Source organism: Chrysoperla carnea, chromosome 2 (genome assembly GCF_905475395.1).
Source record: "Chrysoperla carnea chromosome 2, inChrCarn1.1, whole genome shotgun sequence".
Taxonomy (NCBI): Eukaryota; Metazoa; Arthropoda; class Insecta; order Neuroptera; family Chrysopidae; genus Chrysoperla; species Chrysoperla carnea.
Window position 1 is genome coordinate 81,936,627 of NC_058338.1, and position 18,210 is coordinate 81,954,836.

At 27.8% G+C, this 18,210-nt stretch overlaps 2 protein-coding genes across 3 annotated transcripts in view; one reads left to right on the plus strand and one right to left on the minus strand.

The window, feature by feature from the left end:
- Positions 1 to 18,210, minus strand: part of LOC123293862 (protein yellow) — a 45,367-nt gene that overhangs the window by 8,749 nt on the left and 18,408 nt on the right. Inside the window, exons 2-3 of one of the 2 annotated variants that reach the window (XR_006535056.1) lie at positions 7,887 to 9,519; positions 3,735 to 3,738 (exon numbers count right to left, since the gene is read on the minus strand). Coding sequence is in view for 1 of the 2 variants with exons in the window: in XM_044874821.1 (XP_044730756.1) it covers positions 8,414 to 9,519 (1,106 nt within the window). In the remaining variant the exon portion in view is untranslated. Of the gene's footprint in view, positions 1 to 3,734; positions 3,739 to 7,876; positions 9,520 to 18,210 lie in introns of those variants that run through there. The other variant, XM_044874821.1, reaches the window with a different exon arrangement.
- On the plus strand, positions 302 to 3,175 carry LOC123292985 (zinc finger protein 271-like). The gene is made up of 4 exons (XM_044873699.1): positions 302 to 332; positions 1,770 to 2,162; positions 2,628 to 2,840; positions 2,940 to 3,175. Exons 1-4 carry the CDS (start codon positions 302 to 304, stop codon positions 3,173 to 3,175), a joined length of 873 nt encoding a protein of 290 aa, XP_044729634.1.

The window sequence follows — 18,210 nt, forward strand, 5'->3', positions numbered from 1 at the left end:
TCACCAAATATTCATACAATTTTTTTGAATAAGCTAAACGTAGTTTCTGTTGTCTAAATTGTATCAAAATGTATAAATAATTACTACAATAAATAATTTTACTTAATTTATTTTGTAATGTTATAAATTATAGGGACCAAAAAATATATTTTCGTTTCATCTACAAGTAAATTCCGTGTATAGATATCATTTAATCTTGTCACCACATCTATCTTAGCTGTCTTTACGACACCCCCCCCTCCAGGGTCGTATCAGCCATGTGGGGGGCAATAAGCAATGCAATTCTCGGGGCCGGTTTTCAATGGGTGAAGGTTTCAGGTTGATGAAGGAATGTGAGTAAAATGAGACGCGGGTGTTTTAATTAACATTTATTTGTAAAACAAAGAGAACAACTTTTTACAGTCTGCCTCAATTGAATAAAAGAGGAGTCTGTTCAAATATACACCAAAAATTTATTGGCAGACGGTTTTCTTGTGTACAAACTTTAATGTAACAATATTTATTTTTACTAATATTGTTATGTTGAAGTTTGTACAGAAGAAAACCGTTTGACAATAAATTTTTAGTGTATTGAACAGCCTTGTCTTTTTTTTAAAATGAATGGCAGACTAAAACAAGTTGCGTGTGCTTAGTGGAATGCATCCTGAGTTAATTATTGAAACAGCCTGTATATGCAGTGTTGAATATCAGTTCCATTCTGAGCAATTCAGTGCTTACTGGTGCTTACATTATTTTTAATGGCGATATTTTGATCTACACAAGCGTCTCGCGAGAGGATGATATTAGGGTGCCGATACCAACTGTAATTGATCAAATGCTATTTATCTAAATTCCTGCTTGAAATCTCTTTTCGTTTTTGAGTTATCGAGTTGACAGTTGATAAATGGACCAATGGACTCTTTAGGTGATTTTATGAACATCTATATCAAAGTTTTGTTCGTAGTATAAATATTTTTAAGCGTTTCAAGCTTGGGACTAAACTTAGTATACCTTGATATATATTTCTTATACAGTATACAGAAGGTATAACAAGTGTATAAAATAAACAAATGATCATAGATAAAACATAGATAGATGCCATTGATTGCGTTAATTATTGAAACACGCTGTATAGAAAGCAATGTCGAATAATCACCATGGGAACTGATTCTAGCGCTGTCTAGTGGTAGAAATAGAAAATAGAAACTGTCTATGACAAGTCAAATTTATGCATGGCTATGATTGAATTGTTTATTTATATTTTGATAATAAAAAAAATAAATAAATTATTTAAACTTTTGACACGTTTGTACTCTTATTTCTGTTGAAATTTGACTTGTCATAGACAGCTTCTATTTTCTACCACTAGACTGCGCTAGAATCAGTTCCCATGGCGAATAAGAGCTTACATGATTTTTATTAAAATAAGAAATTAAAAAAAATAGACACAATAGTGTCTTTTCGCCCTACCCTCCATTAAGTATCCTCAAAGTGTCTCAAAAGATCTAAAGTATATTTCTGACGTCTGTGAATTTAAATTTGTTAACATTTACATAACCTGGATTCAATTTTTAAAGCAGAATTGATTCTTGAACAGAGACACCTTTACCGATATATTCTCTGTTCTTGAACCTCAAATAAATAAGTTTTAGAGATATTATTAAATATTTAAAAAATGACAAATAATTCATTTGTTGATACAAATAATCATTTGCTTGTCATTGAAGAAAATATTAAACTTGAAAAAGAATTACATACAGAAGTAATTATTAATAAAAATGAAACGTTAGATAACTACGTTACAATAGAAGATGGACGAATTAAAAATGAAATACCAGAAGAAGACAGCAATGATATTGATAGTGTTGTAAGTGTTAAACATGAACCAAGTCGTGAAAACGATAACCAATTGTGTACAATTAATTACGAACATATTAAACTTGAAAAAGAATTACATACAGAAGTAATGATTAATAATGGACGAATTAAAAGTGAAATACCAGAAGGAGACAGTAATTATATTGATAGTGTTGTGATTCTGAGTGTTAAACATGAACCAGTTCGTGAAAACGATAACCAATTGTGCACAATTAATTACGAACATATCAAACTTGAAAAAGAATTACATACAGAAGTACTGATTAATAATGGACGAATTAAAAGTGAAATACCAGAAGAAGACAGTAATTATATTGATAGTGTTGTGAGCGTTAAACATGAACCAGTTCGTGAAAACGATAACCAATTGTGCACAATTAATTATGAAAATATTAAACTTGAAAAAGAATTACATACAGAAATAATTATTAAAAATGAAATATTAGATGAAACTGCTTTAGAAAAAAAATCATTTACATGTGATATTTGTAATAAAAGATATAATAAACGATATTATTTAGTTCAACATAAACGGATTCATAGCGGAGAAAAACCATTTTCATGTGACATTTGTAAGAAAACATTTTATCATAAAATTAATTTAAATCAACATAAACGGATACATAGTGATGAAAAATTTTCATGTGATATGTGTAATAAAACATTTAAACAACAAAATTCTTTAATTTTACATAAACGACTTCATAGTGGAGAAAAACCATTTTCATGTGATATTTGTAATAAATCATTTACTCAACAACGTACTTTAGCTCAACATAAAGGAATACATAGTGAAGAAAAACCATTTTCATGTAGTATTTGTAATAAAACATTTAGTCTAAAAAGATATTTAGTTCTACATAAACAGATTCATAGTGAAGAAAAATCATTTTCATGTGATATTTGTGATAAATCATTTAGTCAACAGAGTACTTTAGCTGCACATAAACGGATACATAGTGAAGAAAAATCATTTTCATGTAGTATTTGTAATAAAACATTTAGTCTAAAAAGATATTTAGTTCAACATAAACGGATACATAGTGAAGAAAAATCATTTTCATGTGATATTTGTAATATAGGATTTAATAAACGAATTTCTTTAGTTCAACATAAATGTATCCAAAGTGAAGAAAAACCATTTACATGTAATATTTGTAATATTAAATATGAGCAACAAAGTGATTTAATTACACATCAACGATTTCATAGTGGAGAAACAAAATTTGATATTGGTAATAAAAGCTATATCCATAGAAGTAATTTAAAAACGTATTCACGGTCGATAAAAAGCACAAACAATATTGTAACAAAATAAAATCGTCAGTGAATGATGTCAAGTGAAGTAATTTATCCATTTCCCTATATATAATAATAATAAAGCAAACGAGGGGTACCCTAAGTGGGTTTCTAGCACCTAGGCCAAGAGTTCTCTGTCCCCTCTTTAAGAACGACCTATCACCCGAGGACGAGACGTCTTCGGGTAGGAGGCGTTATTAAAATCGAATGAAGCTAAATGATTTTGTCGAGACCAGACCTTCTCCGTCGGGATCTCTCCCAGAATTTATGGATCCTAGGTTTCGGACCCGAATATTCTGAATCTAAAGTCTTGCAGATTTCTGCAGATGCAAATAACATGTATGGAGGTTTCGTAATCCTCCATACAGGCTCTACAAGTGGAATCATTAGAGATCCCCATGTTATGAAGGTGATAGTTCAATCGACAGTGTCCTGTCAAGAGTACCACCACCCTTCTCAACTGTGCTCTAGTAAGTTTCAGACGGGCACAGTCGAATGGTCTAGCTGTGGCTATACACAGTTTGGCCTATCGCATCCCCTGCGCAAAGTCCCAGTTATCAAGATGGGCTTGTCGTAACCATTCTTTGATTCGGTAAATTACAGAGCATCTTGCTGTGAGCATGACAGGTTCAGGTGAAAGAGGCCTTTGAGACGATTTCTCTTCGCCAACGAGTCTGCTGCTTTATTCCCTAACACCAGAGTGACATCACTATATATTATAAATGTGAAAGTAAGAATGTTTGTTTGTTTGTATGTTTATTTGAATGAAACTGTACAATAATATAACGCATAAATCAGAATAACACAGGAGTTATAATTTAAAAAGATATATTAAAAAAATTAAATTTAATCTATGACATTTCACTACGCCATCTATGAGTATCATTTTGAACAATAGAATAAAGATTTCTTAAAATTGTGTACGATATTCAATTCATGGCCACCTGTTCTTATACAATGAATCAACTACTATATAACATTAAAAAAAATTGAATTCTGTATATAATATTTTACCTATGTAAAACAATCATTAACCCAATTGCGAGTGTTATGGAAAGCGGATATGCGAGAGCAAGGGAAGTTGGAGGCTATAACGCGATGGTCTTTACTTTTAAGCACAGCGAAGCGGGCGCTAATCAAGCTGGTTTTATAAAAGCATTTGTACAAAAAATGAAAAGGAATAATTTTTTTGTTACCATTAACCATAACCACAAGTTGCATCCATGACTATGAGGGGATATCTTAACTGAACTTTGATGGCGATAGGTAATAATTGTTTTCATAAACTTATAAAAAAAAAATTGGAATACCGCAGCAACATCATCGTGTATGGTGGCTTGTTTATAATTTTAAAAAATGTAACAAACAATATTAATAAATTTAAATTACATAAAATAAAAGCTCCTTCTTTTTGAATTCCTAAAGAAACCTTCCCATTTCTACTTGTTTCGGTTCTACAACAGTATATTTTTCAGTTTTTAAAACATGCTTGTTTTTTATTTTAGATGTGGAAATTCGTAAGAGCGTCTACAAACCTTACGAATAAAAGTGATGACGGAGAAATGAAAAACTGAAAACTAAGAATCGATGGAAATGAGCCTAATTTTGGTTTTGGGGCCGCTGAACTTGAATAACACAACGAAAATAGCCTCTTGGAGTTTATTACGAGAATATGTACAAATTTCGCCAAAACTCGTTATTCGGGAGTTATCATGGCCGTTGAACATGAATATCAGTATGAAAATGGTCTCCGAAATACCTGGTACCCAGGGTGGGCGAATGGGGGACGCCCAAGGACAAAATATGTTACATATTCTCGTAAAGCTCCTAGAGACGAGGTGATTGTTGACATAGTTTGTAGGCACTTTTGTTGTGAAAAAGTTTGTAGATACCCTTATGAATTGAATGCAACAAAACGCAGTTGACCCGATTTTAGAACTTTATTCCATTGACTATTTATAATCATTTTTTCAGCTACGTCAGGCAGATAAAACTTAAAATGATCCTTCACAACACCAATATAAAAAACAATTGACTGAATAAATTGTTGAATTACATATTGATGGTGAATTGTTACAACTTGTCAATCGGGCGAAAAGTGATAATACAATTTTTCGGCATCTGGAATAATTTTCAAAATATCGAAAATTGAAAACTTTGTTTAATTATTTAACTTTTGCTATTTCGAAAACCAAAGCGGATATCGAAAAATTTTATTCTTATTCATTAGTTATAACAAAATTCATCACCAAAAAATAAGGTACAAATAATTTCAACCCTAAATCTAAAATTGCCTTTGTATTCGTACTACCTTAAATGGGATCTAATCCATAGGTTAAATAATTCAAATATGGGATCCTTTTCAGTATTTATTTTTTTTTTTTTTTTTGGTAAATACAACAAAATCGAGCAACTATTTATCGAAATTAGAAATAATCATAAAAATGATAACTTAAAAAAAATTGTATTAAATTTGTACTAAATTAAACAAATACATAACAATTTTATAAAATATATATATAAAAAAAATTTCACAAGTGTAAATATATATAAATTATAATTTAATTAATTAACAATTATTTTAATTAAATTTTTGTAACTTAAAAAAAGCGTCGTGTCTTTTTGTTTATATAATTTCTTTCTTCTTTTTTTTTTTTTTACAATTAAATTAAAAAATAATTAATTCTATACAAGCGGAATGTACAATAAATTGCAAACTACTTATTATACTAAATTCATAAAAATTTACATAATTGTTTTAAAAATAATTTTTAAATATGTTTTATGCATTTTATTGAATATTAATTAATAAAAATCGGTTAAGTATTAATCTTTATATTACAAAATGTTTTAAGTAATATTTTATTCAATTAATTATATCAATAATATTTTATTCAAATAACACACTTGGCGGTATGTAAAGCCCGCACTCAAGGTCAGTACAGTGTATATTTTATGCTAGTGGCGCTTCCTTTCATATTTAGAACTTTAGCTACAGTAACGCCATCTTAATTTCTCTCGATTTCTCGAACACTTATTATACAGAGTCGATTCTCCTTACCCTTTACCCTCTATATATTTAACCTAGCGTAATCCAATTTTTTTCAATTTTTCTCTTGGATATTGCGTTTAGGTATTTAAAACTCTCTTTTCTCGCAACTTTTAAAAAACTTATTGAGTGCGGAAATTACATGCAAACTTTCATACATAATGATTCTGATCGAAGAATCTCACATAAAATGATCAATAATCACAAAACCGTGCAGCCATCTTATTTTTCTAATATTATCGTTTGGAATGAAACGATCCTTTCGGTCCTGTAAGCTTATGAATTGTATGGGTAAAATACAATTTCCTCTTAAATAATTCACTTTAGAATCATTTTCATTATCAAAAAATTTTTAAACAAACAAATCCGATTTGTAAAATTTAGGACGTAAGAAATGTACTTCTTTAAATTAATATGCTTATCATGTGATGTTAAATTGTAATTTTGTAATTTATTCACATTGTGTTAAATAATAATTGACAAATAAATCATTAAAAAAAAAATTGAAATTAAAATTTTAGAATAAGAAATATTGCACAAATTATTTTGAAATACTCATACTTTTTTTTTGATATATAATAAAGTTTAAAAAAAAAATTTGCCGATATGCCAGAGTTTTAGAATCACACTTTTGTGGTATAATTACATTCATAGCAAAATTGAATAAGCAAAGTATTAAGTGTTCCATCAAAATTGGCTGAAAAATACTCACATGAAATAATTAAAAATCTTAAATTAGCTAGAGAAGTAGTGATAATTTCGATAGTTATAAATAGTGAAATAATTTTTTAGTAAAACTGTCCTTACATTTTACGTGTTTTTTAAATCGATGTAACCATTAACGCGATTTACAATCTTGAATTATGAAGAAACGGTGTCATGAGCGCCGCTGGGAGTACTTTCAGGGGAGTGCATCGGCATTTACACTTGGGTTAATGGTCAAAACAATCGACAATTTTCTTTTATTTTCAATACCGAAAAAATTGCACCACTAGAAAATTATCTCCAAATATGAGATATTAATATTAACAGGAAGGTTCTCCTCACCAAAGTTTTCAATTTGTTATGGAAAAATGCATACCCTACCATTTACTGAACGTATAGCAAATCTCAACACATATTTTTGTAGAAAATTGAACGTTCTACAAAGGAGGGGTCTGGCACTTTTCCACTATAATCTAACCATTTAAAAAATATTGAAAGACAAAATTTGAAGAACGGAAAATAAATTTTTGTCTTTTTAATTATAATAACTCGCTCATTAATAAAACTTATACATAAAATGGGCAATACATATTTTGAAGAAAATTAACAAAGTTTATAAAGCATACCGTTTTTGAAATTTTTAATAACTATACCTTAGAAAATACAATTTTAAATAATTTATTTTTGGAAATATTTCTAAGTTCGAGTTTTCGAAAGGTTTTCAAACTATTTCTAGATAGACAAAGTGCATGATGGTGTTAAGCAAACAAAAGCCAAATTTATTTTATAGTTGAAGACGGTATAGATATGCACATAAGATCAAGATAGGCATGTGAGCCTCGCAAAGCTAGTTTTTAATAAATTCAGGTCGTTGGAGACAAACAAAAAAAATTCTAAAAGAACAAAGACTTGGGTTCTAAAGTGACAAAAAGAACAGAAAAACTTCTAGAAGCAGTGGAGATGTTGTTTTATTGACACTCAGATTCTTGAAATAATAATATGTTGATTTCCATATTAGTTACTATATGAATAAGATAAACAATCGAGTGACCGATTGTCCATCCGTTTGTTTTCAAGTAAAATGGAAATAAATTTTTTTACAGACAAAATTACAAAATTTTGCTTTTACTCTTTATTTACAAGTTATTTCCATTCTACCTAAATCACTGCTTGTTGCATATTTTATAATGCCATGTTTGATATTTAAATATAACGTAAAATGTTGAGGAAGTAAAGTTTGAATACTGTACTAATGATTATTGATAAACTCTTATTGTTATAATATTCGTGTTTTTTATAGTGAAAACTATTTTCAACTTCTGACAAACGATTAAAAAATCGCCTCCCTAGCTAATATATGAGTTTATTGAATATCTTAAAATTATTTTGAATATCAAAATATAAACTAAAACAGCTACCATGATATCATCATTCCATTGTAGTTCCGAGCATTTTTCAGGTGGTATTCAAATTCTAGTATCGACGCCAAATTCAATATTATGTCTAGAATAATTTACCAATCAATCCACTTACTAAAAGAATTATGCCAATATGTATCGATAGTAAGTGATTACCCGAATTATTGTTATTTATAATTGCATTACGGTTATTAATTGGAACTATTAATTTACTATCACAAGCCGTTCCACGGATAGCATCCTTGACCGTATTAGTTAATACACGGAAATTCACATCTGCTGGATTCAGTTTTGAGTACATAAATTGTGGCAAACGATTTGATAACACCCATAAATTACCTAACATATCAACTTTAATATCATTTGCATATACCATTGTCACGTTACTCATAAAAATGCGTCCTTGAGATTCCATTGTATAACTAGGGTTACTCGTACGCCAACAAGCTACCGCATTTAAATTTACCAACGAATAAAATAGTACACTTGAATTTTTATCCAAAAACGATACAGCTGATTGTCCATTTGGTCCACGATTTCCTAACAGCTTAAACTCATGAAAACTGTTACCGGCAGCAGTTTCATTGCGTAAAATACGAGTTGAAACAGCAAATTCATTTGTACTTGCCATTGGGTGGAAGTATAATGTACTAAAACCATCGGTATCAGGAGCACTTAGTGCTAAACCAAATAATGCATCAGTCCATTGGAATTTTAAACCATTTACATTAAAATCGCCAGCCAATGGATCAATATGGAAATAGTGGTGGGTAATACGCCATGATGTTCCAGTTTTAAACGAGTATATCACTAAGCCAGGTGAAGATAAATCTCCTAAATAAGCGTAGGTATCATCGTAATCGGTATCTTCCACAGCAATATTAGCGAAAAATGAATTTTTATGTACTTGATCGGATGGTAAAACGTATCGTCGTAATAAATTATCGTTACGTAAATTGTAGATTAATAATTGAGTTGAAGTGTACACAACTGTATCGTTACCTAATAGATTTGCCACACCTGTATCTAATACCCATAAACGTCCATATTTATCGGCGCGTACACGAAATGGTGATACAATTTCTGGAGGATCTTCGGTAATATCTGTTGAATCGTTGTAGTTGATTGATTTTGGCAATTTATGTGCGGACCAATTTGGAAATGGGTTTAGTTTTGGATCTTTACTGGTATCTGGAACAAAAATAAAAAACTCAATTATAATTTAATAACTCAAAAAAAAAAAATTCAAATTTACTAACTACTTCAGACAACAGAGAATATTTTTCTGCACTAAATTACAGGAGTTACTTTTTTTAATACCATGTATATATGTAATATATATCAAGGTATACTAAGTTTATTCCAAGTTTGTAACGCTTAAAAATATTGATGCTATGAAAAAATTCTGGTATAGGTGTTTATAAAATTATCTAATTAGTCCATTTTCGGTTGTCTGCCTGTCCGTCTGACAATACGATAAATCAAAAACGAAAAGAGATATCAAGCTGAAATTATAAATCGTGCTAAGGATGTAAAAAGTGAGGTAGAGAACGTAAATGAGCAACATAGGCCCGTAGGACCCATCTTGTAAACTTTTAGAGATATAAACTTTTAGAAGAAAGTTTATGTGAAAAATGTTCCTTATAAAAAATAAACAACTTTTGTTTAAATAAACATCACTGTTTACCCGTGAGAGCGAAAATTAGGCGCAAATTGTATAGCATGTATTATATGGGAATATCAGTAATGTATGTGTGACATGTATGTATTGTAATCAACACTGTCTATACATGGTATTTCAACAATTATCTCAGTCAATTGTTTGTTTTCACTTGTTATTTAAATAGTTTCAGTATCACGTACTGAATGTAATTGCACAAAATCCTTACAAAAAAGAGGGGGAAGTGCCTCAATTTTATATATATATATATATATTTTTTTTTTTAAATATTAATATTTAGCGCCAACTATTCACGGTAGTGATTTCTTGAACCGTTTCTCTTATTATCAATTTCTCTTATTATTATATATTAAGAAATTCTATTTAAAAAATACAATTAAAAAAACATACAACACATTTACATTTCGCTAAATATTGATATTTCGATTGCAACGTAATCATCGTCAGTAGTTAAATTTATTCATATAACACATTACAAACATTTTACACAAAGTTAAAAATAAATATGTAAAATATTATCAACAAATTACAGTAACACTTACAAAAAAAGTAAAAATACAAAAATTATTACAGATTTGAAAAAATAAATTTCTCAAGACCGCCAAACTTTTTCAAATTAATATTTTCGAAGGCAGAAATTTTTATAAATAATAATTTTTCCGTAAACCTTATAATAAAAAAGTTTTTCTTTTGTAGCCAACTTAAGTAGATATCCTGTATAAGATTTTATAGTAAATTTTAAATCTTTATTTTATTATTTTTATTATAGAAATTAACAATTCTTACAAAGCCTTTTTTTGCGTTCGAAGATAGAAAATTGCTGGAAATTTAATAATAAACGAAATGTCTCAACATTCGGTAAAAAATGTGTACACAATTACGTGTATAGAAAATAAAGGATTTTCAAAGAAAATTTATACCTATAACAATAAGCTTTTATTATAAATACTATTTTATTGAATTTGATTGAAATAAATGATAAACATATTTTAAAAATAAAATATAAAACATTTTCACATTTAGCAATCTTATTGTATACGAAATCGAACAAAATGTTTGGCTTAGAATACAAAAACTTAACAATTTATAAAATATGTCAAAATTTTAATAAATTAACAACAATATTTGGCATAACAATACTATCATATGATAACAATACAATAAAAATTAATAAATTTAAATTAAAATACACGATTCTTCTATTAACGATCACTATTATAGGTTTTGTATTATTACCAAAACAACTGCATCAAACTATAAGAATGTACAATGCAAATTCGCCTAAAGTTTTTACGTACAAATATTATTTGATATTTTTGAATCAAGCATTAAAATTATTGCAATTAATTACATGTCGATTATTATCATTAATTTATTTACCAAAATATTTAACTAAACTATTAAAAATATGGAATAAAGCAGACGAACAATTGATACAAATCAATTTTAATATTAATTTTATGAAAAATAATATTAAATTTATTTCAAGAGCATTTTGGATTATCATAACAATATATGTTTATTTTGCTTTAGTTTATATTTTAATTAATACAATTCCAAAAATTGCCGTTTCATTAATTTCAATAGTTGATGTTACTAACAGTTTAATATCAAATTTATGTGAGCTTGAATTTATAATTTTATGTTATTTACTTGGAACTCGATTTTATTTTGTAAATAAAAATTTAAAACAAATCAATAAAAATAATTTGTATCGAATTAATTTAATTCATAAATGTTATCGTCAATATTGTTATGCATTAGAATTGTTAAATTGCTGTTTTAATTATCATTTGTTGGTTTGTATAATTAGTTGTGCTATAAATGCTGCTTTGATTTTATACTTTATCATAAATGGTTCATATGTTTTTGAGACTAGTCAAATAAGTCAAATAAATAGTTTTCAACGGTTTTTTGCATACGTTATACGATGCGTTTTAATCGTCGGAGTTGCATCATTCACTGCAAATCAGGTGCGTTTAATTTTATTATCTATTGAATCATATACACTCACCCGCTGGAAATATAGAGGGTGGGCCATTTGAATTTATAATGGTTAATAGTTCGTTTAGCAGTTAACCAATCAAAAAATAACTTCAACAAAAATTGTAGAATTTGATGGGGGACACCATGTTCCGACATCAGATTGAACCTATATCTTCGGACTGCTTTAATAGCCAATTTAGATGTAAACGGTAAAAGATGAAATACTTAACACTTTAAATCAGAAAAACGTTAGCTTTCGGAGGAAATGCGACTTAAAAATATACCATTATTGTAATTAATCGAAAGAAAATGCGCTTAAAGTTTATTAAGAATTGTAGATCAAAGCCATGGACACAGATGAATGTTTTCTTTTGCCCTTGACAACTTTTGGCTAAAGCATTTTTTCTTGCCTAGCGTGTTTTCGTTCGATTTATTGTAATAATGAAATATTTTTTAGTCGCATTTCCTACGAAAGCTGACAATTTTCGAAAAAATATTTTAGAATAAAAATATTAGTTTTTTTTATTACCAGCTTTCTAATTTAAACTGTTATTCCATCTCTTAACGTTTAGCATCTAAATTGGCTATTAAAGCAACCCGAAGAACTAGGTCCAATCTCATGTCAGAACATGATGTCCCCTGTCAAACTGTGCAACTTTTATTTAAGGTATTTTTTGATTGCTTAATAAGAAAACGAGCTGTTAGCCACTATAGATTAAAGTGTCCTACTCTGTATATTCCAATAAGAATTAGTTAACTTATTGTAGTAAAAAGTAGCTAATGCCCTTCATAAAAATGCAAATTATCTTTTTTTCAAATTACTATAAATTTTCTTATTTGATATAAACATTTCAATTTGACTAATATCAATTGAGAAATTCTCAAAATTTCAAACGAAAATTAACGAAATCCTATTTCTTTAATGATTCATTGGATCCAAAAACTGATATGAAAATTAAGTTTTGTGTGTTAAGTAATTAATAATAATTTCATACGTATTCTGTATAAATTTCAAGTCGATTCTCTATACGGTTTACGAGAAATTAATTATTAAAAACGACACTTTTTACATGGTGGTATATGTAGAAGTCCCAATAAATGTAGATTTTTAGCCAATAAGTGCTTTCAAAAATGTTATCATTTTCAAAAAAAAAACTTTTATCAATATGTGTCCAGTTTTAAGCTTTGAATTCATAACAAAATTAAGAACTTTCGCAGTCTCATTATTTAAGAAGTAAGATTCCATAATTATAGGTAATTGAGATTTTGAACCAAATTTTTTTTTTACAAAAATGGAAATATCATATATAAGTTTTATAACAAAATTGTTTTTACTTTTTCATGATTATTTTAAAGTAACGGGCAGTTTTAAAAGAACTTTTCAAAAGAGAAACGAAAACGCTCGACAAAAAAGTGTTCGTAAAACATCGTAGTGACGTAATAATGTTAATTGAATAGTATACACTGTATATAATTATTAATTAACATTATGACGTAACACGATCTTTTACGACATTTTTTTGTCGGGCGTTTTCGTTTCTCTTTTGAAAAGTTTGTTTATAATTGATTGTAACTTTAAAACTATCATTTCCATTTTCGTCGAAAAAAAAAAAAAAGAAAAATTTTTTTTTTCAAGGTTTTAATCAATATTTTACCTATGTTTTTGTGCAAAGCCCATTAAATTTATACAATGCAGATCTTTAAGTATATTATTAGATATAAAAGCTTATTTTATAATAAATACTATTTTATTGAATTTGATAAAAATTAATGATAAAATATTGTAAAAATAAAATATAAAACATTTACACATTTAGCAATCTTATTTTATACGAAATCGAACAAAATGTTTGGCTTAGAGTACAAAAACTTAACAATTTATAAAATATGTCAAAGTTTTAATAAATTAACAACAATATTTGGCATAACAATATTATCATATGATAACAATACAATAAAAATTAATAAATTTAAATTAATTTACATGATTCTTCTATTAACGATCACTATTATTGATTTTGTATTATTACCAAAACAACTGCATGAAACTTTAGTAAGAATATACAATGCATATTCGTCTCAAGTTTTTACGTACAAATATTATTTGATATTTTTGCATCAAGCATTAAAATCAATGCAATTAATTACATGTCGATTATTATCATTAATTTATTTACCAAAATATTTAACTAAACTATTAAAAATATGGAATAAAGCAGACGAACAATTGATACAAATCAATTTTAATATTAATTTTATGAAAAATAATATTAAATTTATTTCAAGAGCATTTTGGATTATCATAACAATATATGTTTATTTTGCTTTAGTTTATATTTTAATTAATACAATTCCAAAAATTACTGTTTCATTACTTTTAATAACTAATATTTTTAAAAGTTTAATAACAAATTTATGTGAGCTTGAATTTATAATTTTATGTTATTTACTTGGAACTCGATTTTATTTTGTAAATAAAAATTTAAAACAAATTAATAAAAATAATTTGTATCGAATTAATTTAATTCATAAATGTTATCGACATATTGTTATGCATTAGAATTGTTAAATTGCTGTTTTAATTATCATTTATTGGTTTGTACAATTAGTTGTGCTGTGAATGCTTTATTAATTTTGTATACATTTTTGAATGGATCATTTATGTACGATATTAAACAAGCAAGTCCAATAATAAGTGGTCAACGGTTTTTTGCATACGTTACACGATGCGTATTAATTGTTGGAGTTGCATCATTCACAGCAAATCAGGTGCGTTAATTGTAAATGTATAAAATGCTCTAAAAATAGCGTAAAAGTGTCAAAAACCAAAGTTTTTTAAAGCTCAATCACCGATTAATTTTTGTGCAATTAACATTATCGTGAGTTCTTCCATAAGGTATTGTGTTAAAAATCACAATTTTAAAATGAAATAATTGAAAATTTTGTCGCCTAGAAGCCCCAAAACTGTGATTATTGTGATCAAGGGACAAACAGCCGGACTACTTTAACGATCACTATTATAAATTTTGGATTATTACCAATGATCAATTGTATGAATTGGTTGTAGTAAATTCGTCCCAAGTTGTGATGTATAAATTTTATTTGTCATTTTCGAATCAAGTTTAAAAATTTTTGCAACCAATTGTTTGTCGAATTTTATCAATAATTTATTTACCAAAATATTTACCCAAATTAATAAAGATATGTAAGGCAGCAGACGAACAATTAATACAAACTAATTTTGATAAAAATTTTATTAAGAATAATATTAAAATTAATTTCAAGAGTATTTTGGGTTTTCATAATAAAATATATTTATTTGACTTTTATTTAATTAATTCCACTACTCCGATTTCGACTCCAAAAACTACCCTACCATACGTTTTTATACCATGTATATATGAAATATACATAGTATATTAAGTTTAGTCCCAAGTTTGTAACGCTTAAAAATAATAATGCTAGGAAAAAAATTTTGTCATAGGTGTTCATAAAATCACCTAATTAGTCTATTTCCGGTTGTCCGCCCGTCTGTGGACACGATAACTCAAAAACGAAAAAAGATATCGAGCTGAAATTTTTACAGCGTACTCAGGACGTAAAAAGTGAGGTCAAGTTCGTAAATGAGCATCATAGGTCAATTGGGTCTCGGGTTCGTAGGACCCATCTTGTAAACCGTTAGAGATAGAACAAAAGTTTGTAAATAAAATGTAAACAATGTTCCTTATCAAAAATTAAACAACTTTTGTTTGAAACATTTTTTCGTAAACATCACTGTTTACCCGTGAGGGCGCCAATTAGGCGAAAATTTTATAATATGTACTATACTTGATTATCAGTTATGTATGTGTCGCATGTTTGTATGTGTTATGTGATAAAGAAATCAACACTGGCTATGCATGGTATTTCAACAATTAACTCAGTCAATTGTTTGTTTTCACTTGTTATTAATAGTATCGTCAACAGTTTAATACCAAATTTATGTGAAATTGTATTTATAATATTGTGTTAGTTACTTAGTACTCGATTTTATTTTGGTTAATTTCAAATTAGGTTAATTCATGATCGAATTGTCTATGTTTACTGTAGTCGAATACTCGAATATCATAACTAAAGTTGTAGAAAATAAATTTTAACAAAATAAATCAATGAAAAAAAAAAATGTACGGAATCATTATATCAATTTAACGTAGGTAATGTTTGGTTCTTCTAGATTTTGAGATATGTTTTTATTTTTGTAGGCAAAGAAAACGAAGACGTTAGCTGCTAATCTTTTGGACAAAAAATTACCATTTGACGTGAAAGAGGATGTAAGAAAATTATTTTCATTAAAAGATAAAATCTTTATTAATACTCTATGATTATTTTAGTTAAAAATAATGATTACTTTTGCATCGGTTCGAGATTTAGATTTTAATGCTATGCATTTTTTTACATTAAAATGGTCTTTAATTATTTCTGTAAGTATTAGTTAATATTCCATTGTCAATAAAAAATATTAAGAAAACATACCTTAAATTGCACTTAATTTTAACTTTTTTATCACATTTTAAACATTTGATTTTAAAGCCGAATTATTCATTTATCAATACTAATTTCGGAAATTTGATGTAATTACTTCATAACACTTTTCTTGGGAAAAATATTCAGTGCCCATTGAAATTATTTACTTATAAAAAGACGCCCAACTCTATCAAATTCGACAATCTTTTCTATTATTCTTCGTCGACAATCTTTTCTATTATTCATCTTTCTTACTTTTTTGAATTTTTGTTTTTGCTAACATTAAGAACCGATCCCCATGGACACAAAGTGTGCACCTCCAAAAAGTTTTTTGCCCGATTCAGGATCTGAGCTATATAATTTACTAGAAATTATATGAATTAGACTATCATACATTTGAATAACTGTAAAAATCTTATTATACTTACACAATTAATTCTATGTTTGCTAAAAACCTTCCACGCCCCCCCCCCCTTTGTGACCTTTCTTTTGTAGACACGTGCCTACTTTCCCTTATGGATAATCTGCCTCTGATCACACCTGAATTTCTTATTATATTTATGAATGGATTCAATAATTTTTTTATACTTTCTTTATTTTTAGGCAATTACAAGTGGATCCACTTATTATGTACTGTTATTGGATATTCATGCATCATAAAATCATGGATTTTTACAGAAGCTCGAGTAATTGGAACCATTTAAATTAGATTAATCAAATAAAAATCATAAAAAGTGTTTTGAGCAATTAATTTCTTGTAAGCTGGAAATCGTTTTAATACCTTTATTTGGTCTTAAAAGCGTGTACCTAATCGGATTTTGCGCAATCCCAGGAGGTGTGCATAACTTTTGGGAGTAAAATAACCGCAAAATTTTAGCTCTCTTTTCAGTTTTTAGCTTGTAGCACAAAAAAGGTACGTCGGACGGAAAATTTCATTCCATTCAATATTAAATAGGATCAAATTTTGCGTATAATGAACATCTAAAACTCAAAATTGTGTTCAGTGGTAGTCAAAATAAAAGATTAGAAACCGGGAAAGTTTCTCATTTAGGTGGAAAATTACATTTTATATTTTAGTCAGGATGCGAGTATTTATATAGGGAACTAGTTTTCTGATTGGGTTCTGATTGGGTTCTGAAAAAAGAGCAAAATTTTGTAGTTATTTGTCTTCCAAATGTTATGCATACCTCCTAGAATTCCGCAAACTCGTATTTTACTCACTTAGGACCAAATAAAGATATTAAAACGTATTCCAGCTTACTGGCAATAATGCTTCGAAAAATTTTAATTTGATTGGTCTAAATTGTATTAGATGGAAAATTTAATTTGTGTGCAAGTTTGTTTGTTTTCACTTGTCTAGTTAGAAAATTGTATCACTCAACGAATCACTCTAATCGCTATTATCAAACATGTTATTGAGTTACGATTATTGATAATGGTGATTGATGATTTAATGTGTCAATCTATCTCATGCTCTATCTATCTAGCATCATTATTTTTAAGCGTTACAAACTTGGGACTAAACTTAATATACTATGTATATTTCATATATACATGGTATAAAAAAACGATTTAATTTAAAGTTAACCTTAATAAATTATTGAAAAACAAAAATACTCGTTGTGCCCGACTAATTAAGAATGTATAAGCACGGTAGTGGGGACACAAATTAAAAAAAAAATATTTTCAATTTTGATGGTGAATTATGTTAT

Coding starts and splice junctions, on each gene's coding strand:
- LOC123292985 (XM_044873699.1), top strand. CDS start 302: ATGGGTGAAGGTTTCAGGTTGATGAAGGAAT. Junction 2,163..2,627: donor TGAAATACCAGAAGAAGACA/GTAATTATATTG, acceptor AACGTACTTTAG/CTCAACATAAAGGAATACAT. Junction 2,841..2,939: donor AGAAAAATCATTTTCATGTA/GTATTTGTAATA, acceptor TTTGTAATATAG/GATTTAATAAACGAATTTCT.